The sequence below is a fragment of the Panthera tigris genome, chromosome D2 (assembly GCF_018350195.1).
Source record: "Panthera tigris isolate Pti1 chromosome D2, P.tigris_Pti1_mat1.1, whole genome shotgun sequence".
NCBI classification, from domain to species: domain Eukaryota; kingdom Metazoa; phylum Chordata; class Mammalia; order Carnivora; family Felidae; genus Panthera; species Panthera tigris.
The window spans coordinates 77,061,864-77,088,319 of NC_056670.1; the positions used below are offsets into that span (position 1 = coordinate 77,061,864).

At 48.2% G+C, this 26,456-nt stretch overlaps 1 protein-coding gene and 1 non-coding gene across 2 annotated transcripts in view; one reads left to right on the forward strand and one right to left on the reverse strand.

Moving 5' to 3' along the window:
• Nucleotides 1–7,472: 7,472 nt before the first annotated feature.
• TACC2 (transforming acidic coiled-coil containing protein 2) overlaps nucleotides 7,473–26,456 on the forward strand; it is a 182,650-nt gene continuing 163,666 nt past the window's right edge. The window contains exons 1-2 of the mRNA XM_042960095.1: nucleotides 7,473–7,565; nucleotides 13,735–13,847. Coding sequence (XP_042816029.1) covers nucleotides 7,530–7,565; nucleotides 13,735–13,847 — 149 coding nt within the window. The 5' untranslated portion in view covers nucleotides 7,473–7,529. The remainder of the gene's footprint in view (nucleotides 7,566–13,734; nucleotides 13,848–26,456) is intronic.
• On the reverse strand, nucleotides 13,542–13,626 carry TRNAQ-UUG. Its single transcript has one exon. It is a non-coding gene; the product is annotated as a tRNA-Gln (tRNA).

Consider the following 26,456-nt stretch of genomic DNA (forward strand, 5'->3'; position numbering starts at 1 on the left):
GGGAAATGAGAGTTTTTATTACTGTGCCAGGTAAAAGAGGCTGTGGCAGGCTAATGCCTTCAAGACTGCAGACCCGCCTGGAATAAAGGACTGAGGGGGTTTGTAGGAAAATAGAGGATCTGGGCAGTTTCGATAGGAACGTGATATGTGCTGCCCGTCCCGTTGGCCATGTCCTTGAGGTGGCACCGGCCACCAGAGTCTCGTTACTGAGCGTACACTGAGGTCGCCAGATGCCTATATGGATACTGAGTTCCTGGAGCAAAGGATTCTACACAAAAACAAGTGAAGGAGATGGGGGGGAGGGGCTTCAAGAATGAGAAAGGGGAAGATTTGTTGAGTTTAAAGTCAAGCCTTGCTGGAGCCCTAGTGTGTCCATCTTAATTTCCATTCATCTTTATGTTTCTATAGCAGTTTCAGTGTCTGAGGTTGTGACATAATGTGATCCTGTGCGTAGAGCACGGTGGAGCCTTGCCCACATGTGATTTCACCTGGTTCTCATCAAAATCCCGTGAGGTGGACAGACCAGGCTGCTCACTCTTGCTTTATGGACAAAGGAGCAGGCTCCAAGGTTAATCATTGTGGGTCATCGGGGTGAGTGCAGAGCAGGGATTAGAACCCCGGTCTCCCGGGCATCACAGAGAATGGCAGATCAGAGTTTTTTGCACTGGGTTCTTCCGTCCAGCTCGGGACTTTCCACAGCACCTTGCTACCGAGCTCAGGATCCCACGGACAGGCTCCCTGATGTGGACATGATTTTTCATTCACTCACGGGACAATTTTGAAGCCTCTGCTGGGTGGCTGGTACTGGTGTAGGTGCTGTGCATTGGACAAACCATGTCCCTGCCTCCTGGGACTGACATCCAGCTGGGAGTTCGAAAATAAGCAAGTGGGGGGGGCGCCTGGGTAGCTTAGTCAGTTAAGCGTCCGACTTGGTCTCAGGTTCATGAGTTCGAGCCCCATCTCACAGTTCATGAGTTTGAGCCCTATGTCGGGCTCCGTGCTGACAGCTCAGAGCCTAGAGCCTGCTTCGGATTCTGTGTCTTCCTCTCTCTCTGCCCCTCCCCTGCTCACGCTCTGTCTCTCCCTCTCAAAGATAAATAAACATTAAAAAATTAAAAAAAAAAAAAGAAAAGAAGCAAGTGAGCAAACAGACAAACCAACAAGTAAACAAAATACAATGTTTTTTAAAAAGACTTTATCAAGTGCCTATTGTTTCCCAGGCACTATTCTAGCACTCGAGATCACCAGTGAATAGTTCAGCCATAATCGACTCTGGCACGGCTTCCCCTTCCACAGGGAAAAACAGACAATGAGCCAGCAGGCAAATAAACTCTTAATAAATGTTCCAGGGGTAACTGGAATCAGGCGCTAATTTTTTTAAATTTTTTTTAACGTTTATTCATTTTTGAGAGACAGAGTGCAAGTGGGGGAGGGGCAGAGAGAGAGGGAGACACAGAATCCGAAGCAGGCTCCAGGCTCTGAGCTGTCCGCACAGAGCCCGACGCGGGGCTCGGACCCACGAACCGTGAGATCTTGACCTGAGCTGAAGTCAGCCGCTCAACCGACTGAACCACCCAAGTGCCCCCTCCATCCCAACCATGTTTAAGTGGACAGTGGACAGTTCAGTGGTATTAAGCACATCACATTGCTGGGCAAGCATCCCCGCCACCCGTGTCCAGAAAGTTTTCATCTTCCCAAACCGAAATTCTGTGTCCATTAAACAAAAATCCACATTGCCCTCCCCACTCCCAGCCCTTGGCAACCACCATTTTACTCTCTGTCTCTATCAACTTGACTCCACTCGGTACCTCATATAAGTGGAATCATACAGTATCTGTCCTTTAATGACGGATTTATTTCACTGTTAACATAATGCCTTCTAAGTTCATCATGTTGCAGCTTTTCTCTTTAGGGCCGAATAGGATTCCGTTATACATATTCTACATTTTATTTATCCATACGTCTGTTGATGGACGCTTGGATGCTGCTGCTATAAACGTGGGCGTACAAATGTGTTGGGTTCCATGCTCTCAATTATTTGGAATATACGTCCAAAAGTTGAATGGCTGGATCATATGTGAATGCTATGTTTAATTCTTTGAAAACCACCAAGTTTTTCCACGATGGCTGCACTATTTTACATTCCCATCAACAGTGCACATGGGTTTGAATTTCCCCACAGCCTTGCCACCTCTTGTTATTCTTTTTGGTTTTTGCTTTCGTAGTGGCCATCCTGGAGGGGGGGGGCGGGGAGGGGTGTCTCACTGTGGTGAGAGGCTCTTTTTGATAAGTGGCCAGAGGAGCCCTCTCTGCAGAGACCTGGTGTGCCGGGAAGGAGGCAGCCACATAAAGTTCTGGAAAAGGAACGTTCTGGAAAAGGGAAGAGCAACTGTGACATGTCTGGGAGGGATGAGCTTGTGGTATTTCGAGATCAGCAAAGAAGGCCAGTGTGGCTGGAGGAGAGTGGGTGAGATGATGGCGGGATGTGAGACCAGGGAGGTGGGTGAGGGTAAATCTTGCAGATTTACCACCAGATTTCAACAGAGGAGTCACAGGACATGGTTTGAGATTTTTTTTTTAATATTTATTTATTCATTTATTTATTTGTTTATTTTGAGAGAGAGAGAGAGAGAGCAAGCACATGAGTGGGGGGAGGGGCAGAGAGAGGGGGAGAGAGAATCCCGAGCAGGCTCCATGCTGACAGCACAGAACCATGAGATCATGACCTGAGCTGAAATCAAGAGTCAGACGTTTCACTGACTGACCCACCCAGGCGCCCCTGATTTGAAGTTTTAAAAAAGAGCTTTGTGGTTGTTATGTGGAGAATGGTCTTTAAGGGGCGGAGGGTGGAAATGGAGGAGAAACAGTAGTTAGGAGGCCACTGGGAAAAGGGACTCAGGACTAATCCCTGAGATGTCCTTTAATATTTAGATGTGAGCCCAAGGGGAAACGGAGGAGTCTGTGAAGGAGTTGTAGCCAAAGACATAGGATAATGAGGGACCTGGGAGGCCATCAGATACTCCTGAGAAATCAAGGCAGACACCTGCCCAATGACGTGGCGATGTGGGGTCCATCGATGTGAGGGAAACCTCATGTTGCCCTCAAGATCCTTGGTAAGCACTCCCAGTGGAATGACAGGGATGCGGTTTGCGGGGGAGAGGGCTGAAGCGGAAACTGAAGATAAGGAAGAGGGAGTAGAGAGAGAGGTATCCACGATGCAATAAATTTTTCTAGGAAAGGGATCAGAGTATTGGGACAGTAGCTAGTGGAGAGCGTTGTATGAAGGTTTAAAGACTGAAGATCCCAGATGCCTGCATGCTGGCGGGAAGGAGGGAGAGAGGCAGAGGTGGATAGAGGACAGGTGACAGATGGGTGGACCGAAGGAAGGCTGGCCTTGACCGTTGAGAGGCAATGGGATTGGAGCGGTTGTGGGCTTACATCAGGGTTCCCTCCGCCGTTGTGGATGGTGGGGAGAAGATGGAAACAGATACACCTGGGAATCGTGAGGATGCGGGAGGGGGAGCAGCTCTCCTCCGATGGCTGATTGGGGTGCACACGCGGTGGAGAGTGGGGTCAGATGCGGCAGGGGATGTACCGAACTGCACGGGAGCTGGGGGATGGCAGGTGCTTGGGGGGGACCGGACCTTCACACGGTCACGGAGAGAAGCAGGGATGTGAAGCATGAAAGGACCTCTCGTCATAGTCTCTTGGCAGTGAGCCAGCAAATTAGCTTAATGATTTTTGCTTTTGAAATTTTTTGGCAACAACTGATCGTTGAATTGGTTGGTGACCTTTTAATCTTAACTCAAGAAGTCAAGTTTAATAGCGTCACCGTGGTCCTATATCTGGATCCCGCTGACCGGTCAGTTATTTCCTCTTTGATTCACACAAACCCTGCTTAAACTCTGAAATTTAGGAATATGGCCTGGATTTTTTTTTTCCCCCTGTGGTCCCAAGAGAGGAGAAGCCATTGGTGGGCAAAGTTCACACAAACAGGCTGGACCGATTCTACCCCTTTATTGAATGAGCTAAGGCCTCTCAGCTCCAGGCCGGCCCCTGGTGGCTGCCCGCTGCTGCCTCCTGGGTCCTAGTTGTCACTCCTGCTCCCTCCCTCCCGTGACTGACTCACTGAAGCCTTGGAGCAGGCAGGGTGATCTCAGGGAGCACAGAGCAGCCCGGTCCCTAACATGCACGGCTGTGACCCACCCCCAGACCCCGGGCCTCTCTCTCCTGCAGACGTGTTGGTTGGGAACGAAGAGAAACCACACACAGAACCACAGCTATGGAGGGTGACTCACATGGGGCGGAAGGCATGGTCCGGCCAGAGGTCGGCAGAATGTCTAACACCGAGCCAAGCGGAGCCCGCGCTGTCCCTGGGAGTGCCTGGGTCCTAGTCTGTGTGTCCCTCTTTGGGACAGAGGTGGAGATGGCATTGTGACAAGAGTAGCCTTGCTGGGGTTTCCTGCATCAGGACCTGCATGGGGGGATTGATGGTGAAATAAGTTGCTGTGAAAGGTGACCAGCATAGTCATTCAGCATTCTGTACTCAAGTGTTCACTTTAGGAAGCCCCACAGAAGACCTCTGAGCTCCGGGCATGTGGATTCCAGAGCAGAGGGCAGCATTCAACCCACCTGCATTACCACTTTCTGGATTCTTCTTGGGCTCATCATGATAGCCATTAATGGCTCTGACACTGTGAGGGGGGAGAGAAGAACACACAATTCTATTATTGTAATGGCCTCGCTTGAAAATATATGATCATTTAAAAAACTCTTTCTTTTGCGAGAGAGAGACAGAAATGGGGGGGTGGGCAGAGAGAGAAGGACAGAGAGAATCCCAAGCAGGCTCTGCACCATAAGCACAGAGCCCAGTGTGGGCCTCAAACTCATGAACCACGAGACCACGACCTGAGCTGAAACCAAGAGTCAGACACTTAACTGACTGAGCCTCCCAGGCGCCCCTAAAAAACCCTTTTAAAGCAATGTCACCCTCTGGATGTTTCTGTAGCTTGAGTCTCAGAGAAAAACGATTTTCAACTATAGAAGCTGAGATCAATGCTATGAAGCAAGAAGACAGGTGCAGAGCCGCCTGACCTGACCCTGGGTTCAGGGAAGGCCTCCCGGGGGAGCTGCTGTTTGAGCTCAGAGCTGAGGGAGGAGCAGGAAATAAACAGGATTCAGAGGGCACAGAGCAGGTCGCGGCCCCCAGCCCAGGCCTCGCTGGGGCAGGTCCCTCTGGTTCGTGGCTCAGCGTCCAAGAGGCAGCCTGGGCCTCAAGTTTGTTCCTGAAGGTGACCTCAGCCGCGTGGCCTCGCATTCTGGAATTCCCCCACATCCAAGAAGCAGAGGACCAGGAGGACAGGGGACCCCGTGCTACGTGAGCTGACCCCGGGGTCTGGGACCACCCACCAACGTGACTGAGCATGTCTCTGCAGGCTGAGGTTAGCTGTGGCTCAGGCACCACGTGATGATGATTCTGCTTAATAGATAAACGACCCATACGTATGCGCACGTATTGTTTGAAGCGACAAATGCTTGGGGCCCCGGTTTTACTTGGGGAGGGAGTTTCTCTCTTTCCTGCGGGACCCAAGGAACCCAACACCCCGACAGCATTAAACTAGCCCTAGAGGGAACCGCGTCTTCTCATATTCTACTGGCAGCAGGTGGGTATTTGGGACGATTTCGCTGCACTTAGTGAGAAAGAAATTGAAGGAAGGGACAGTGAACCAGGATGAACTCAAGCTCATAACAGTGGATTGCTCCTTCAGTGTGACTCGTCTCCTGCCACTGTCTCTTCTCCCAGGGATCCGTTAGGCTTGGTGCTAATTCTCACTGGAGCGGTGGCTCTGGGTTTGGGCCAGATGCATCTTCTGAAGAATCGGATGAACTGCTTTAGCTCCACGCTCTGATAGCCCCTGGGGCTCTTAGTTAATGAGGTTTGAGTCAGTTTCTTCTTTGTAATGGTAATAACTAGCATATAGGAGTATCTTCCGTGGTCTAGCCTTATGTTAAGTGCTTCTCATGTATTATGCTATTTAAGCTTGAAAACCCTGTAATTATGACCCCCATTTTCTAGATACGGTCCCAGAGGCATAGAGCCCAAAGGCTTACAGCCAAATAAACAGTAAAGCTTGGCTTTTAACCACCGGTAACCACCTTACCCTGGAGCCCGGCTTCATGCTGCTCTCCCTTGAAAACGAGCAAATGGAGGAATCCTAGAGGGGCAAAACAGGGTTTCTGCCTACATTTGAAGTTCGGTTGAGTAAATGTTACAGGACTCGATAGGCTATTCTGACATACCCCACTCTTTGAATGCAGAGCCTCTCCTCCATTTGTGCAGCCCTCTGTCGTAGCCACAAGGTTCTCCCATCAACCACTGGGGCAGGAAGCCCGGGTTCGTGGCCCCCATTTTATAGATCGAGCAACAGCCTCCAAGAAGTGCAACGATTTGGGTTTTCTAAACCGGTCTAGGCTTCTTTAAATTACATCGCTCGTGAAGTATTAAACCCACACAAGACATCAATATTGGGCAATGTTTTTGACATCTCAAAGGTTTTCTTTCTCTACAGACTAAAGGTGTCCCGTAACATGTCAACTCGGGCATCTTGGAGGCACCTAGGTTCTTTTTGTGTTTTTGTTTGTTTTGTTTTGTTTTGTTTCGTTGGTGACTCTTAGCATTTTGACCCAGTTGCTTTTGGGGAAAGGAAGACAAACATTGTTCACGGAGTGTGCATCTCCCATTCATTCGCTGTGAGGATAGGGACCGCGTCATTTTTTGTTTGGTTTTTTCCTAATTAAACCTTTTATGTGGGAATTTTTCAGGTCTGCAGAAAAGTTGCAAAGATAGTACAGAATTCCCACCAACTCCTCCCCCAGCTTCCGCTAAAATTAACATCTCGCACCATATCATGGTTTTTGATCTTCGTGTCCACCTAGAACCTCGATTCGACCCTTCCCGACACGAAGGAGAAGCGTCAAAATGCAAACACGACCCTCGTTTCGCCCATCTTTTGAGAGAAGAGTGGGGCTTCAAAGCCAGCCCTCTCAGACCCCCAAGCTTGTTCGTGTTTGCTGCCCTCTCATGTTGGAAGACATTCCACCTGGGGAGGCCTAAAAGGCCACTCCTGGGGCCTCCCCGCTCTCGGCCTGACCAAGTGCCTGCCAGGAGAGGCCGGAGGCCCGGGCGACCTCGGCTGCCAGGGTGGGGGAGCCACTTCTATCTTGTGTTTTTGCCCTGAGGTGAAGAAAACGTTTGGGGTGACCCAGCAGAAGTGGCCTGAGCATCCGCCTTCCCTCGACGGGGCAGATGGGCGGCGGCCGGGCCCGCATAGAATCGTGTTCCTCCATATTTGGCAGCCTGGCCATTGTTTCTGAAATCCGATTCCTAGTGCCATGGGGATGACCTTTGGTCTACTTCCCAGCATTCACCTGCAGTCACGCTGCTCCCAAGAAGCTTGCTCAAAGAGGGGGCGAGTTGGCAAGACACTCTGGTCATGATCTAACTGGCTTAATGAAGCCTCCTTGTTGGCATGACCAGTAAAGCCAGAAGGGAGAACATTTACGAGGTAAGGTCAGGGGATTTTTTGTTTTTTTTTTAAATCATAAGACACTTGAGCTCTCGATAAAGCGTCGTTTTTAGAACTGGAAAGTTGCTGTGCCCGCTTGGAGATTGCTTTAAAATAGACCCGGGGCTCTGGAGCATTCTGGGGCCAAAGAAAGGCTGTTTGTTTACTCGAGCGGTGGCAGCAAAGGAGAGGTTTGAAGACGCAGCTTGACAAGGCAGTTTGTCATGCAGAGGACTGCCAGTTTTTCCGTCCAGACTGCCGTTTGGAAGTGGGAGGGAAACTTTAGACATGCGTGCTGTTCTGCAGTGACGCCCGTTGACCCCGCACAGCCCGTGTAGTCCCGTAAGCAGCAGGACTTGGCGTGGGTGGCGGGTGGGGGTGGGGGGCACTGGAAGCGGGGCTCAAAGACGCTGAAGGAAATGTGGCAGACGAGTGAGCTCCAAGGGCCGAGTGTGCCTCTCCCGGCCTTGCAGAAGGGCCTGCCAGACGAGACGGGAATCGTCTATTTTTCGTACACTCAACAAATATTTATGAGGTGCCTCTCTGGGCCAGGTGCTATTCTGGGCAATGAATCGAGGCTCCTGTACCACCTTATTCATAAGTGTCTGGTTGTTTTAGTTACTTGGCGCGTGGCAGGAAGTTGGCAGGGATCAGAGGCAACCGTTTCCGTGTCTGGTGAGGCAACATAAGGTAGGGTTCGAGAGCAGAGGCTGGGGCTGAGTCCTGGCTCCATCACTTTCAAGCTGTGTGACCCGGTGCAAGTGGCTGAACCTCTCTGTGCTAGGTGTTCTTATCTGGAAAATAGGGTTGTGAGGATTGAACGAGTTTGAATAGGTAAAGCACGTAGAAGAGCGGAACTTGGCACACAGACAGTGTTTGTAGTAATAAGTTTGCTGTTACTGTTACAGCAGAAAAAAAAGGGCTGTGCTGGTGTTGGGTGTTACTGTTATTGTGGAAAGGGCATCGGACTTCAAGGAAGAAGACCTGGCCAAGCCATTGAACAATCTGTTTGCCGTCTGAGAAATGGGAAACGGTTTCCCTTCCTGGTTAGCTCGCAGGGATTCTGTAAGAATCTGATGGATGTCGACGCGCTTTGGAAAGTGCAATGTGACATTCCCATCAACAGCACTGGCACTTTTGTTTCGAGTCCCTCCAGATATGTTTTGTTTGGAGGGAGATGGTATTCTTCTCGCAGATTAGTTGTCTGTTAGGAGGAGGGATGGGGCTGAAGAGGCAGAAAGGCAGAGCGTCTTTCTCGGCCTTAAAAGACGATCCTGAGCCCTTGTTATATTACCTTTGCCCGAGGAAAGTTAACACGTGGTCCCTTATCCCCCTTAGTTAGAGCAGAGATCTGTCTCCTTACACCATCTGTTGTTCGCATCTGTCTGGGCCGTTAGACGTGTCAGCGTCTTTCCAGAATTACTTTAAAGTAACCTTGATCATGGGATAAAGGGCTGGAGATTTATCTGTCAAATTATTTGCAGAATAAGTCACTGCAGATAATGTGGTGATTGAAGGGGAAGCCTGGCCGTAGAAGGTGTTTGGAGCCGAGGCCCATGTCGCAGTCCGACAAGCAGGATTGGGTTACGATCTTAAAACTTCAGGACTAAGATGAAAATGTCACTCCCTCTGTATTGGCATTCTTGAGTTATCATAGTAAAACAATTTTAACTCATGCACCCAAAGGTAGTAGTCTTATATAGATAAAGAACATTCTAGAAGAGTCGGAAATACTTTGGAGTCTGAATTCACAGCAATGTAAAGTTTGGACTGTGTTGATACTGTCCAATAGGGACGATTGTCATCTTGGTTCACAGATCAGGAGACTGAGGCCTGTAGGACAGGAAGGAGCTCTCATTTCAGGAAACGGTTCAGCCAGCATGTACGTCAAGCCAGCAGGGGGGTCAGCAGCCCTTTTTTAGTCAAGGGATCAGCCCCAGCTCTCTCTGCCTCCTTCGACACATCCCCACTAAAGGGATAGAACAAAAATGCCTTTTTCCTGGCTCTGGGGTCAGAGAGAAATGGGTCCACTTAGACTCCACTGTTGTGAGATCATGGCCAAACACTTGCCCTCTGCAAACCTCAGCTCTAAAACAAGGACACGAATAGTGCTTGGCTCTTAAGGTTGTTGTCAAGATTCAATGACACGGTTCATAGAGACTACTGGCCCGGTGCCTGGTACTTAGTAAGTGCTCAATAAACAGGAGTTATTGTTATTTCCCCCCACATTCGGTCTCAGCAAAAGTGAATGGAGAGTTTTCTAATTGTAGTATCGTGTGAGGACTAGAATTTGCGGCCCCTGAGAGTTGAGGCATCTTTTATATTTTACTTTTGGACCCAATTGCGTGAACATAGCAGCCAACACCTAAGACACATGCCTTAGCTGGGGGAAACAGAGCCAAAGTTAACTTGTCCCTCAGGCGGTGTATGAAGGTCAAAGACACCACCCATCCAACACAAGATTCAAGGTCTCAAGAAAATCCCAGGTTCAGACTGCACAGATGATTTGCACCCAGATGTCCAATTAGAAGCTCCAAAAATTGATTTACAACAATCCTGGCCTGGAGGTTGATAGAGGTTTTGGTGGGGGGCGGGGGCGGGGATCCTCCTTTCCTGGAAGGACTGGGTCTCCCCCTTGGGTGGCCCTGTGTCCATACCTCTGTGGTCACAGCACAGGGGTCTGTCTCCCTAGTCTGTGAACAACTCCAGGGCGGGGACCGCATCTCAGTGATTTTTGTAGCCCCCACTTCTAACACTGGTTCTGGCACATGCTAGGGTTTCGATGAATGTATCTTAGATAATTGAATGAATCAACAAATCGGTAAATGCTTTCTGGAAGGTCTGGGTGAAAGGAGAAATTTAACAAATGATGTGGCTGCATCAGTGCCTGTGGTCACAGTTGGTGAATTGGCGGGCTTAGGAGAGGACTTTTGTCTTTCCAGTTGCTCTCTTTGTTGAGCAGGGCTGGGCTGGGTCTCTCTCTGGGTCTCACCTGTGAGGGGTGAGAGAAGATTCGTAGCGACAAGGAGCAGGCAGCCACAGGGAGCCCCGGCAAGTCCGGAGAAGCCCTTCTTGCCTACCTCCTGGTGCCTCGCCTCCACTGCCTCCCTTAGGACAGGACCTGGGGCCCACGGTGCCCGGTTTCTCCCAAACACCCAACAAGCCAAATGCCTAGATCTGAGCTGCAACCGCTGGAGGAAAGGGAAGCTGTTTCGAATTCACATGAAGGCGCTGTCTGCTCACAGCCACGCACCTGCCCAGAGCAGTGCCACCTTCCAGTTTTCACGAAGGCGCCCCCACCTCCCCCAGGCGAGGGGCTGCCCCGCCCTGTGGACTTGGATCACGTGCTGGATTTAGGCACCGTGAAAAGAAGTGAGGTCTTGTGCTAAGACCTAAGAGCACTAGCTCTATGAGATGGTAACAGGTGGCACGTGAACAGAGGATGCTGTGGTCAAGAAACTTTGGGAAACTGAGCTAGAGTACAATGTGTTATTTTACCACAGAACTTCTCAGACCTTTCCCTAGGCTCTATTTTTTTTTTTTTTTTTTTTTTTTTTTGAGAGAGAGAGAGTGAGCATGTGAGCGAGGGAAAGGGGGAGGGGGGGCAGAGAGAGAGAGGGAGAGAGAGAATCTCAAGCAAACTCCATGCCAGGCATGGGGCCCAACTTGGGGCTGGATCTCATGACCATGAGATCATGACTTGAGCTGAGATCAAGAGTCAGATGCTTAACCCAATGAGCCACCCAGGCGCCCTTGCACTGTCGATGTCTTTAAAAAAAATTTTTTTTAATGTTTATTTTTTAGAGAGAGGCAGAGCGTGAGCAGGGGAGGGGCAGAGAGAGAGGGAGATACAGAATCTGAAGCAGGCTCCAGGCTCTGAGGTGTCAGCACAGAGCCCTAGATGGGGCTGGAATTCACGAACCTCGAGATCCTGACCTGAGCCCAAGGCGGACACTTAACTGACTGAGCCACCCAGGCGCCCCTGCACTGTGAATTTCCAAAAAAGGGCTAGATAATGAGCCCTTCTTAAACTTATCTGACACAGAACACTTTGTTTCCTTCAAAGCTGGTCTGATCTCTTAGGGAATGTACTTTTTTGGTTGCAAGTGACAGAGAGAGAGAGAGTGACACTTCACTATATCAGTGAAGGCAAATGAGGACTCAAGATCTTGTGTAATCGTTGGTTGAAGAGGGCAGAACGGGCTGGACCCCAGGACCAGCTAGAACCAAGGCCTCCACAGCCCTGGGACCTCTGCCCTCTGTCCCTCGTCTCGGCCTCTCTCTGCCTGCTGGCAGTGGTCTCTCGCTGCAGGCCACCTTCTTCCACAGTGGCTAGAAACAGGCTGCTGGTGACCCTTGCACGCATGTCCTACAGAACCCCCACCAGGTTCCCGTCCCTCTGGTTCTGCGGGGGGTCCTGCTGAGGACCTGGTCGACCCAAGTCTTGCATGCACCTCAACGGGCAGGGCTGTGGGGCCTTCCTGGGAAGATGAACTCAAAGACAACCACTGCTTTGGGATAACACTGCTTGGGGTTTAAAAAAAAAAAAAAAAGCCCTTTTTCCATTTCTGACATTTATATTATACTTTAATGAGCATTCTTTGAATTGAATTCTAAAAAACATTTTTTTTAATTTTTTTTTTTAACGTTTATTTATTTTTGAGACAGAGAGAGACAGACCATGAACGGGGGAGGGTCAGAGAGAGGGAGACACAGAATCTGAAACAGGCTCCAGGCTCTGAGCTGTCAGCATAGAGCCCGACGCGGGGCTCAAGCCCACAAACTGTGAGATCATGACCTGAGCCAAAGTCGGCCGCTTAACCGACTGAGCCACCCAGGTGCCCCTAAAAAACATTTTTTTAATGTTTATTTATTTTTGAAAGACAGAGAGAGAGAGAGAGTAGGAGAGGTGCAGAGAGAGAGAGAGAGAAAGAGAGAGAGAGAGAGAGACACAGAATCCGAAGTAGGATCCAGGCTCTGAGCTGTCAGCACTGAGCCCGATGTGGGATTCGAACTCACGAGCCGTGAGATCATGACCTGAGCCAAAGTCAGACACTTAACTGAGCCACCCAGGTGCCCCTACATTGGGTTTTTAAAAACCTCTCGTCTCTTTCCATCCCATGATTTGAAATTTGGACTGTCCCTTATATGTTTTGTATCTTGGTTTTAAAAATTGATTCCCCAGCAGATGAACTTATTGTAGAAGTGAAGGAAAAGGCAACCACCTCTCAGACTGGTTAGGGCTTTGAACAGGTGGCCCCAGGTTTCCATGGGCTCATCATTTTTTCTGTTTGGTGTTTTCCCCCAGGTTTCTGGCTGGATTCTGGTTCACAAAGTCATGGGGAGGGGGTGGGGAAATATCTCCCATCTAGGTGTTGCCACAAGCCAGTTGGGCACTTGGAAGATTTTAGATCAGATATCCTCGCTTTCTCCAGGGGAGCAGATGACCCCCAAAGTCTGGTACGTGTCCCCAGTCATCCTGGGGCGCCTGGGTGGTTCAGTTGGTTAAGCGTCTGACTCTTGATTTCGGCTCAGGTCAGGATCTCGCGACTTCGTGAGTTGGAGCCCCGCGTCAGGCTTTGCGCTGGCAATGCAGAGCCTGCTTGGGATTCTCTCTCTCTCATCCTCTGTCTCTGCCCCTCCCCCACTTGTGCTGCCTCTCTCTCAAAATAAGTAAACTAAAAAAAAAAAATAATGAAACAGTCGTCCTACTCAGCTGGAATCTTGTGTGTAATTGTTTCTCCTCCATCAGATGGGAGCAGGGGTCACCATATATCTCGGTGTATCACTCGGTGCCAGGACACGGGCATTGCTCAGCCGGATGACAAAGCAAGTGAACAGCCTGACACTTCAAATTATTTTTTTTAACATTTATTTATTTTTGAAAGACAGCGAGGGAGCGTGAGCAGGGCAGGGGCGGAGAGAGAGGGAGACACAGAATCCGAAGCAGACTCCAGCTCTGAGCCGTCAGCACAGAGCCCGACGCGGGGCTCGAACCCACGAGCCGTGAGGTCATGACCTGAGCCAAAGTCAGATGCTTAACCGACTGAGCCAGCCAGGCGCCCCCAACCTGGCACTTCGATATGCGGCCAGTGGCCAATTGAGAAATGCTCTTGTGTCTTCAGGGACTCCTATTTGACTTCTCCAATTTCTCTTTCTTCTGGCACAGAGAACTTCGTCGGCTCAGAGTCCAGGGTCTGTGCAACCACCCGGGAACGGTCAGAACATAAAAAGGAACCTGGAGGAGAAGTCCGGAAGCAGTGACCATGGGGACTCACACAGGTAGGAGCCAGGTTCAGAGGACTGACCCGGCCCCCTGCGTGGCCAGCTCACTGCCTGCCTAGCATTTGCTCTGCTCCATTTGCTTTGGAACATTTACCCTAAAACCCATGACGTGGTCCTCAGTGGTGAGATGGTCAGAGCAGTGGCTCGTAGACTGCTTTGTGATTGCCTTGACCTGCATGGTTAGAGAATCAATATGTTTTTCTGCCCAATGAAACTAGCCATTATAGTTCCTTTCCAGCAAGACTCCGGGCTGTTTATCCTCATTATCAGAACTTAAAAAGATCAAGGCTACTGAAGGGTGTCTGATGTGTGGTGAGACGGGGACTATATTCCAGCATAGTAGCCAATGAGGGCACCGGCCGATGAGACAGGATTCAAAAACTAGTACTAAAGTGGCCAGGACCCTAGGTCCCAGGGAGGCTGGTGGATGCATTCCAGGCATCGCGAAGGCCACATTGGTGCAGGGAAACAAGGCCAGTGCGGGGTCAGTCGTTGCTTATTATGACCCAGAGTGGGTCCCGATTTCCCTGCCATGGCCGATGGGAAGAAACCCAATGGACTCTTCCCATGCAGCCTTTGGCACCCACCGTTTTGGGGGCATTCACAAGCAGAGAGCCAGCAGATGTGAACATTCAGTCCCCAGAACCGCCTGGGGACAAGAGCCCTGGAGGCAGTTACTAATCGTCTGTGGTGGGTTCAGTGCGTGATCTGGTTCAGCGCAGCCCAGCTTCCGGGAGGCTAGAGGCTAGAATTACTGGTCTTGAAGAAATAAATCAACAGGAGCTCCAAGGAACAAAAATGAACAATTGAAAGGTAGACACCCCTTCTTCCCCATCACAGGCAGTAGACAACGAAATCTGAGGTCATGAATGCTTTGTGGTGTCTTTTTACCAAAGAGTTTAAGCCTTAAACTATGGAGGGTCATGGGTGAGTAAGAGCGACCCCTGGTGGCAGGAATTTCCACGCCTGACTGATATTACTTTCGGCGGGGAGGGCTCTGGCTATAGGGTTTCCAGACGAACCACTTTGAACTTCTTGGCCTGAACATCAGATTTCTTTAGGGAAATGGTGGCGCAGAGTGTTCTTTTTTGCGGAGGGAATCACAGAATATGCCTTGAACGGCACCTCTGACCCCTGTTTTCTGCAAAAGGGAGGCCTCCTTTGCCTCCTCGACCCCCATGGCTATTTCGTTTTCATGAACTTTGTATCAGGATAACTGGACGGAGATTGTAATATTTGACTCTGATGAGACCAGATGACCTGTCTAAATTGGCTCTGGGTGATCATGAAGCTAATGGAGAGACCCATCTTTTCTGGACTTCTACGCAGGGGAAATCTCTGTAGGCGGAGATCCAAGATCCGGCTCTCCCCTCCCCTTCTTTGTGAGGTCCCGGGATCTCTCAAGAGGCTTGGGAAATATCTGGGGCCTGGGTCTCAGCTACACTGAAGAGTAACAGCAGCTCAAAAGGCTTTTGTTTCTTGTTCCTCAGCTTTAGTCCATTATTATTTCTCCCTTTGTTCTTATTGTCATGAGCATAAAGGAGGTGCCTTCTAAGAGCAAGCCCAAAGAAGCCACTTCCTGTTCACAATTAGAAACATAGATTCTCCTCCACAAACACGTGAATGTCTGGGGTGCAGGGCTCTGGACTAACCCACAAACCATCAAGAGGGGCGCGGGCTCCTGGAGTCAGGCCACTCGTAGGAAGAGAGGGCAAGAGCTGGCTCCGTGGGTACTGGTCTGGTGGCACACACAGCCCTCGGCATCCACGACGATGCTAATAACCGTGTTTTGTGTTCATTTTGCGGATGGGCACCCAACACCACGCCAGACGGACGCTCTGTGCGCACAAAGTGAACTTTAATTTTCTTTAAATCAATTCATTTCCGATTCCGAGTCCTTACTCTGCCAGGCTGGTGGGCATGCCCACGTCAGCCGTCCTTGCAAGGCCCCCCTCGCCACCTGCTCTGTTGAGGCCGTCGTCTGTCCCCTCGCCACCGTGGTGCCCGTGATCCGGGCCACGCTGTCCCTCAGGCCCTAGGAGTGCGCTGCTTACATGATGCTCTTGGCACTGGGGAGTCTTTGGTGAGGCCGGGAGGACACAGTCAGGGAGCAGGGAGGGACTCTCAGACATTCCTCACTTTCTAAGACTTTCCTCTGCTCTCTTGTTTTGCTCCAATGCATTTATCTCTCCCTTTGCCACATTGGACAATCGGCATTTTCTCTTCACAGGCGAGATGATAGGTTTTTACAAAAGACCGAAGAAACCATTGGCCTCATACTGTGTTTTCTCATTGGAAAAACTCCAGAGAGAAAACACAGAAAGGCTCGCGGTGGTTCCCACTGGACCTGGAGACAAGGGAAGAATGTAGGGGGAAAGGCATACGTTAATATTGCCTAACGTCCCTCCACACAGCGTTCTCTCCACTCTACAGATGGGGAAACTGAGGCTTGGAGCCCTATGTCATCTACGATTTAGTAGTAGAAAGTCCATTGTTTCTGCCTTAAGGGTCTTCCTCCCTCTGAATGACACAAGGATGGGGCTCCTACATCCCCGAAAGGGTAAAGTTTTTCATCCGACTGAGTCACGTCAATTCATCCGCCTTGCGTTCCCATCGCCACATGGTGTCGCTGTTGCAACTTCGCCCCGCTTTGCTCAGAGCCCTGCAGAGGCTGGGAGGCACCTCCCTTGTGCCCATCGCTGCCCAAGTCCCTGCCTCCTGAGGGAGGATGGGCCCGCGCTCCTAGGACAAAGCCGGGGTGCCCCTCTTACTGCTCAGCAACGTCCACCCTCGAGCATGGCTGCCCTGGGTGCCTGTGCCCAGTTCGGGGTCCACCGCCCACCGTCTCACGAGCCTTCCTTTCGCTCCTTGGGTACCACCAGCCAGGGATGGCACCCCTCTCTTTTTAAACACTCAAAACACAATGAATCTTACCATACAACTTCTCCCCAGAGAGTAGAGCTATGAGGTTGCACCAGAGGAAATGACTGTCTTGTAGGAAAAGCTGCTGAGTAGTAGCTGTTTCCTGTCCTCTCGCATCCTACCTGCTCACGCTTCCAAGGAGGGTCACAGGGAGTAGTTCAGAGCTGACTGACGTTTCTCAGGCAGAGGCCCTAAGCGAGTCCTAAGTGAGTTTCTGGCACCTTTGTCACTGAAGAAGAGGGGCTAGAAACTCAACAGCCTAGAGTCTTTAAAAAACAAATTTTTTTTAATGTTTATTTATTTTTGAGAGACAGAGTGTGAGTGGGGGGTGGGGGGCAGAGAGAGAAAGGGAGACACAGAATCCCAAGCAGGCTCCAGGCTCCGAGCTGTCAGCACAGAGCCTGACAGCCCGACGCGGGTCTCGAACTCACAGACCCCGAGATCATGACCTGAGCTGGACTTGGACGCTTAACTGACTGAGCCACCCAGGCGCCCCTCAAGAGCCAGGAGTCTTAACCGTTATCCGCTGGTTCTCAAACGTGAGCAGGCCTCAGGATCGCCCTGCCAGGCTGGTTAAAACATAGATCGCTGGGTTTCTTTTCCAGAGATTCTGATTCAGTAGGTGTGGCCCAAGGCCTAAGGATGAGCGTTTCTAACCGGTTCCCAAGTGATGCTGATGCTGCTGGTTGGTCCAAGGTCCACACTTGAGAACCACTGCATTATTCTGGAGCTGTGTGATGCCATAGGCTCAGTGCTGTTGGGGTTCAGGAGAAGAAGGCTTCTCTGAGGGCTGGGGTGGACAAGGAGAGTCTCCTGGCAGGGGTGGGGGGTGAACTAAAGGGGACAGCTCTAGAGGCCATCCCAGGTGGGGCAGAATTCCTGAATTGGGTCTCTTTGTGGCTGAGTAGGACGTGAGCCCTGACGGAGGGGGTGAGTGTTCACTAAAAACAAGGCAGAAAGAGTGAGGTCAGATGGAGGAGAATGTGGAGGTCAGGTGAGGGGTTGAGATCTTATCCTGCAAGTAACAGGAAGCTGGAGGAGGGCTTTGTGGTTTGTTTGTTTATATTTAAATAAAGATTTATGCATGTGAGGACAGAGTTCAGAGGATGAATTTAGGGGCTTGGACTGGTGCGCTGGAGAGGGAGGCTGGAAGGACATAAGGGAGGTCCCTGTAGCGGCGGAATGGTCCCCAGGAAACCATCCCAAGGCAGAACCCACAGAACCTGGTGACTGCCTGGGTGTGGGCAGAGGAAGTGGAGACAAAGAAGGTTTCTGGAACCTGCTAAGGTTCTGGAACAAGAACCCAAAAGAAGGACCCACCATCAAAGCCAAGGATGTCTAAAGGGATACCTACTATAGGGAAATGATGAACAATTCTGGATGCATTGAAAGAAAGACCATAGGAGTGTCCTGGGAACCCTGGCTTTTATTTAAGCTGGCCCCTGGTGTGGAGAGGGGTGATAGTTTAATGGAGCATTGTGGCCCCCAATTCTATACTGTCCTCATGGTGGTTCACACGTTAGTCTCAGGCGGGGTAGTTCATTCCACTGCTCTTATTTTCATGACTTTAAAACTGTACCTAAGAGCATAGGACAAGGTCAGGGTGGGGGTGAAGGATAGTAAATGAAATCATCTGGGGTGGTATTTCCCAGTCTCCCCAGATCATAAGGTTTACCTGGGTGTTTGTAAAATATATAAATTCCTAGAGCCACCCTAGTCCTTCTGAATCAAATCGCTACATGTGGAACTTAGGACTCTGTGGGTTTTTTGGGGGGTGTGTGTGTGTGTGTGTTTAAGCTTATTTATTTCTTTTGAGAGAGATAAGAGCACAAGTAGGGGAGGGGCAGAGAGAGAGAGAGAGAGAATCCCAAGCAGGTTCTGCACAGTCAGCACAGAGCCCAATGCGGGGCTCAAACTCATGAACCACGAGATCATGACCTGACCTGAAGCCAGACGCTTAACCGACTGAACCACCCACATGCCCCAGGAATCTGTGTTTAATAAGCATCCTAGGTGATTCTCATGAGTGGGGGAATTTCTGAAATACTCATCTATTGCCAGGTCCAACTTATAAGTATTAAAAATACCCCATTTCCTGACCTCTCCCATGAAGAGTCTGATACAGTAGATTTGGGGTGAGGCCCAACAATCTGTTTTTAATAAGACACCCATGTGATCTTTATGACAAAGTCTTAGCACACGGCCCAAGGTGCTACCCTCAGGCCAATAACAATACCAACTTGCTTGTGCTTCTGTAAACTTTCAAGTTATGGCACAGAATTTGGGGATAATTCGTGTACATTAAGCCTCTGCCCTCTCCCCTCTTCTATTTTTTTCCTCCCACAAATATCTATTGGGCGCCACTGTTCTGGGCCCGATTCTGTGCTAAGTGGTGGGGACACAGCTGTCAGCCAGAGCCCTGGAGTCTCTCTGCCCCACTGGGTAAGTAGGTTGTAGTGAGGAAGTCGGACATTAAACAAGGAAACAGAAGGAAGACAGACACTTTCAGGTACTATCAGGGCTCTAAAAGACACCAAATGGGGTGCTGGGGTAGACGGCCATAGACAGGGAGTGGCTAGTTCAGATTCAGTCGTGGTTCTCAAAGTGAAGTCCAGATTGGCAGGCTCAACATCCCCTGCAAACCTGACAAATTCAGTCTTAGGTCAGACTCTCTGAATCAACTCTAGAGGTGGGGCCCAGGGATCTGTGTTTCACCAGGCCTCCAGGTGATTCTGATGCCCCCCAAGGTTTGATGCACCTGACGTTGAGAACCCTACAGTTTGATACTCTGGATTAGATGCTCAGAGAAGGAGGTGATGTATGAACTGAGTCTGGAAAGGCAAAAAGGAGGCCAGGCATGGGGGGCACCTGGATGGCTCAGTCAGTTGAGTGTCCGACTCTTTGATTTTGACTAAGGTCACGATCTCACGGTTCGTAGGACTGAGCCTGACGTGTAAGGCTCTGCGCTGACAGTGAGGAACTTGCTTGGGACTCCCTCTCTCCTCTCTCTCTCTGCCTCTCCCCCAATCGCTCACACATGCACGTGCTCTCTCTCTCTCTCTCTCTCTCAAAAATAAATAAACTTACAAAAAAAAAAAGGCAGGCAGAGGAAGATCCAGGTCAAGGGACAGGCAGTGGAAAGGACGTAAGGGGCAAATGAATTTGGTTTGTTAGAGAAACAGAAGGAGGCTGATGAGGTAGGAAGAGGTGGAGAGGAGGACAGGGTCCAGGTTGGCCAGACTAGGGCCTGAAGGCCGTGGTAAGAGATCTAGATTTAGGTGACATGAATGGATTTATTTTTTTTTTAATGTTTATTTATTTACTTAGAGGGAGAAAGCACAAGCAGGGAAGGGGAAGAGAGAGAGAGAGAGAGAGAGAGAGAGAGAGAATGAATCCCAAGTAGGCTCTGTGTTGTCAATGCAGAGCCTGACTCTGGGCTGGACCCCACAAACTGTGAGATCATGACCTGGGCTGAGATCAAGACTCAGACGCTTAACCAACTGAGCCACTCAGGTGCCCCTGATTCATGTTTTAATAGAACCTCTCTGACTGCTGTGTGGAGAATGCAAGGGGGCCAGACTGGAGGCCGGGAGGTCAGAGGAGGAAGCATGAGCGGGGGAGTTCTGAAATACTCAGGACCCTGGCAGGATCCAGCGTGCCTCGAAGGAGGCAGGGATCACAATCATGGTTTCATTATCTCCCTCTGTCCTGCTACAGGAACCTTCCTAGACAGTTTGTTCCTAATTGCCTTCTCCTCCCCAAGAACTCTCCATTAGGTACATTGTATATGTATTGTGGTCTTCGGATTCCGTATTGGACCAGCTATGACCTTGTAATTGCACTGTAATATCTAAGATGTTTTCCCCTCCCGAGAGTCAATGTTCACCCCTCCGGGGAGGATCCTGAGCACAGCGGGACTGAGGTGATTACGGTGAAAATGGCGAAACAGACACGGCTCTGATATTTTGGGTATTCGGGAGCTGAGAGACAGGACCTGTTGATGGACTGGATTTGGAAGGAGGGAGGGAACAGTCGAGGAAGGTTCCTTTACCTTTGGCTTCAGCAATTGGGCGATGAGCACCCTTTGCTGAGAAGTGAAAAAGTGGCCCATCGGGTATATTCCGCCGAGTTCCACAGTCGCAGACCCAGTGTCCAGTATTGGGTGAAGCTGGCCAAAAAGTGAGCTGTCACAGTCCCCGTCTCACGGGGCCACCCAGGATAGACCTCCATCTTTGGGAGAAAAGCAGGGCTCTCTTTGGTACTTCAGGGATAGCCCACTTCCTGCTGTATACCCAGCCCCTTAAACACCTGAACAGACCTCATCCTTTTTGGGGGATGGGGAGAAGATTCCGTATTCCATTTAGCGAACGTGGGTCCGCAGCTCACCACAGGCCGAGCTCTGAGCTGGAGGCCAGAGGGGGAAGAGGCCAACGGGACGTATTGGTCCAGTTGTAGAGAGAGGCATGTAAACAAAGCGTTCTGGAAGAGCTAAATGCTACAGGCAGGCTCTGTGGGAGCACCGGGGTGGGAGAGAGGGCCTGGCTCTGCTGAGGGAAGGGAGAGAGTCCTCCAGAGGGAGCACCCTTGCTGCTGGGTCTTTGAAACCAAATAGAAATAGGGATTTGTGGGGAAAGAAGATGGTTCCAGGCAGAGGGAACGCTGTAATTATTATGGATCTATAGGAAACAGACTTTAGGAAAGACTGGACTTACTGGGCTCTTTAAAAAAATATATCCTGGGGCGCCTGGGTGGCGCAGTCGGTTGAGCGTCCGACTTCAGCCAGGTCACGATCTCACGGTCCGTGAGTTCGAGCCCCGCGTCGGGCTCTGGGCTGATGGCTCGGAGCCTGGAGCCTGTTTCCGATTCTGTGTCTCCCTCTCTCTCTGCCCCTCCCCCGTTCATGCTATGTCTCTCTCTGTCCCAAAAATAAATTAAAAAACGTTGAAAAAAAAAAAATTAAAAAAAAAAATAAAAATAAAAAAATATATCCTTTTTAATGTTTATTTTGGAGAGAGAGAGAGTGCAAACTGGACAGGGGCAGAGAGACAGGGAGACACAGAATCCAAAGCAGGATCCAGGCTCTGAGCTGTCAGCACAGAGCCCGACGCGGGCTCGAACTCAATGAACCGTGAGATCGTGACCTGAGCCGAAGTCAGATGCTTAACTGACTGAGCCACACAGGCGCCCCCAGACTTACTAGGCTCTTCAATAGAGAACTCCAGAACTTCTTTAAGTCTGGGAAACAGAAGATGTGGCAGATTCATTAAGCTCAACCCCTTGACTTTTTCAACTATAGACTTAGAACAAAAATCCTTGGTGTTTGGGTAGCAGCAGCTTAGAGAAGGGTAGAAAAATGGTTTGAAACATGAAAGGGTGGGCTTGAAATGACAGGCCAGAATGTCCCCTTGTGCCTTGCCACTGAGTCACCTGCATGCAGGGCAGGGGACCCAGGGCCCAAACACACACCTCACCCGCCGCTCAGAATGGACGCACGCAGATGACCGGAAGGCCACGAGGAAATCGAGGCTTGGAGAGGTTAAGAAACTCGTCCCCACACAGACAAAATGTGGCATGGTGGGGACCACAGTCCAGCTCGGTCTGGTGCCTCTGGAAGCCGGGGCTCAGACCCATTATTGCTGAGCTCTCCCGGGGGGTCTGAAAACATTTGTGTTGTGGTCTCCATAATTAGAAGGAAACCCGGGTCTGTCCTTCAATTTAATTTCCCTATAAACAAGGTCCATTCGCAGACCCAGAAAAAAGAAAAATGAAAAAGACCTGTTTGATGAGCAGGGGCTGGGCCAGCTCTTCATGACCGTGCCCCGTGTTTCCTAGGCAGTAGTAATCTCCTCCTTGCAAACAAACTTCTGCAAAGTCCCAGATCTACTCCCAAGCTCCTGCCAAGGCTGGGTGTGTCAGGCAGAGCCGGGGGCAGCCTCCGCCCAGCCAGTCCCCAGTCCTGCTTCTGACTCATTATTTAAGTCTGGCAGGAAGTAAACACAGAGAGGCGGGGGGGGGGGGGGGGGGGAGGGGGGGTAGTGAGCTCCTGACTTGAGATACAGGCTGAGAAAGAAGGTCACGCGCTGAATTAGGTGTGTGTCTGCTTTCTGCTCATCCGGTTTCAACAGGGCATTTAAAAAGAGGAGAGGAGGAGTATTTTTCCATCCTGAGATCACCTCCCATGCATTGCAACAATTTGGAAAATAGAGAAAAGTGACAAGTGAGGGGGAAAAAAAATCACCAATGCACTCGCCATCTATAGACAATTGCTCTTAAAATATTAGTGCTTCCCTCAAGCTTTTCACATTTTCCTCATTCTTTATTGATTGTGGTGGCTGTGTGTGTATGTGCGTATATATTTTCATGTATTTAAATATTTAAATATCTTCAAACAATATATTTATTGATATAAATATTTATGTAATCTATTTAAACAATAATTATGTAATATATTTAAACAATAATATTTATGTAATATATTTAAATAATATATTGACACACATATAATTTTAAAATATGTTAACATACATATTAACACAACATACACATATATTATGCATAATATACTTAAATATTTAAACAATATACTAATACAGGTATTTATATACTACATACTTAAATAATTAATAGACTATGTTTTAGAGCAGTTTCAGGTTTATAGAAAAATTGAGCCCTACAGAGAATTCTTATATACCCCCCTTCCTCCTATACAGTTTGCCTTATTATTAACATTTTGCATTAGTGTGGTATATTTGTTACAGCTAATGAACCAATATTGATACATTATTAACTAAGATCTACAGTTTATATCAAGCTCTGCTCCGTACAGTCTATGGATTTGGCAAATCCATAACACAATATCATACAGGTATTCATTGCAGTATCTTACAGAATAGTTTTACTGCCTTAAAAAGTTTCCTGTGCTGCACCTTTTCATTCCTCCCTCCCACCCCTACCAACCCCTGGTAACCATTGATCATTTTACTGTCTCCATAGTTGTTGTGTGTGTGTGTGTGTGTGTGTGTGTGTGTGTGTGTTTATTGGTATAAAATACATTCTGTAAAAGTATGAAGCTGAGAGCTTGATGAATGTTTACACTCACGTGTAATCAAGCCTCCCCTAGATCTAAATCATTCCCGTCACCCCAGGACATTCTCTCATGTCCCCTCCCAGTCAATACAGTGCCCAAGAATAACAACCATTCTGACTTCTGCCAGGTCTTGAACATCATATAAAGGGGGATTAAACATCATTTATACTTTGGTGTCTGGCTTCTTAAAAAAAAACAATATATATATATATATATATATATATATATATATATATATATTTATATATATTTATATATCCAATATATATCCATATATATATAACCCTAACCCTAACTCTAACCCTAACTCTAATCGTATATATATGTTTTTTTTTAAGTTTATTTATTTTGAGAGAGAGAGAGCGCATAAGGAGGGGCAGAAAGAGAGGGGCAGAGAGAATCCCAAGCAGGCTCTATGCTGAGAGTGCAGAGCCTGACGTGGGACTCAATCTCACGACCGTGAGATCATGACCTGAGCTGAAACCAAGAGTCAGATGCTTAACCAGCTGAGCCACCCAGGTGCCCCATGTGTGTTCTAATTTTCATTTGGTTCAAGTATTGGTTCAAATACTTTCTAATTTTCCTTTTAATTTCTTCCTTGACTCATGGGCTATTAGAAGTGTATTATTTAATATCCAAATAGTTGGGGACTTTCCAGATATCCTTCTGTTATTAATTTATAATTTAATTCCACTCTAGCCAGATGATATGCTTTGGATAATTTGAATCTTTTTAAATTTATTGAGACTTTTTAAAATGGGTAGAATATAGTCTATCTTCTAAATGTACCATTTGTACTTGAAAAGAATATAATTCTGCCACTAATGGGTAGTGTTTAGCAATTGGGTCAAGTTGGTTGATAGTGTTGCTCTAGTCTTTTATATCTGTGCTGATTTTCTATCTACTTGTTTAATCAATTATTTTTTTTAATTTTTTTTATGTTTTATTTTATATTTGAGAGAAAGAGAATGAGAGAGCACAAGCAGGAAAGGGGCAGAGAGACAGAGACAGAATCTGAGGCAGGCTCCAGGCTCCTAGCTGTCAGCACAGAGCCCAACACGGGGCTCGAACCCACGAGCAGTGAGATCATGACCTGAGCTAAAGACGCTTAACTGACTGAGCCACCCAGGCGCCCCTTGTTCAATCAATTATTGAGAAAGGGGTATGGAACTATCACTTTATAACCGGGGATTTGGCCATTTCTTTCTTTTTTTTTTTTTTTTTTTTTGATCATGTTTTGCTTTGTGTATTTTGAAGCTCTATTATTAAATAAACTTAAAAAATGTTTATTTATTTATTTTGAGAGAAAGAGAATGTGGTGGGAGAGTGGAAAGAGAGGGAGAGAGAGAATCCCAAGCAGGCTTTCAGCACAGAGCCCATCATGGGGCTTGATCTCACAAACCATGAGATCATGACCTGAACCAAAATCAAGAGTCAGACGCTTAATGGAGTGAGCTACCTAGGCTCCCCTGTTATTAAATAGACTTTTAGAATGTTTATGTCCTATTGATGAATTGAACCTTTTATCAATCGGATAATCTTCCTTATGCCTGGTAATATTCCTTGCTCCAAAATCTGTTTTTCTGATATAATACAGACACAGCAGCTTTGTTTTCATTAACATTTTCACAGTATAGTTCCCCCTGCCTTTCATTCTCTTACTTTTACTCTATTTGTATTTTTAAGCAAAGTTTGAAATGCTTTTTCTGTAGACAGCATATAGTTGGGTCTTTTTTTTGCCATCCACTCTGAATATTACTGCCTTTTAACAGAAGTGTTTATTACATTTACATTTAATGTGATTATCGATATGGTTGGTTTAAATCTACAGTCTTATTTGTTTTCTCCATCTCTTTTCTGTGCTTTTTACCCTACTTTTTGGCTTCTTTTGAAAAAAGTCATTATTTTAATGATTCTATTTTATTTCCTTTTTAACTTATTAGCCATAACTATTTGTGTTATGTAGGTGGTTGCTTTAGGATCTATACTATACATCTTTGAAGTGATGCATTTCAAGTGTTATTACACCATTTCATGTACATTTAGTAGAGTCTTACAACAATATATTTTTATTTCTCCCCTTTGGGCCTTTGTGTTTTGTTGTCATATATTTTATTTCTATGTATGTTTCAAATCCCACGACACATGTTATTTTTGCTTGACATAGCCAACTATCTCTTAAAGGAGATTTAAATAATGAGGAAAAAAGAACTTATATTTGCCTGCAGAGTCACCATTCCTGCTGTTACTTATTCTTTTGTGTAGGTACCGATGGCCATCTGGTATTATTTTCTTTTGGTTTGTGGGACTTCCTTCAACAGTTTTTGAAAGATAGGTCTGCTGGTACTTAATTCTCTTGACTTTTAAATGTCTGAAAAAAAAAAAACCTTCATTTCACCCATGTTTCAGGAAGCTGTTTTTGCTAGGCAAAGAGTTCTTGATCGACAGTTCTTTTCTCTTTTACTACTTGAAATTGATTGCCCCCCTGCACTCTAGCATGCGTGGTTTCCAACAAAAACTCCTGCCATCCTTTCTTTTGTTCTTCTGTCTTTCCTTCTCTGGCTGCTCTTAATATTTTTTTATGTTTTTACTGGTTT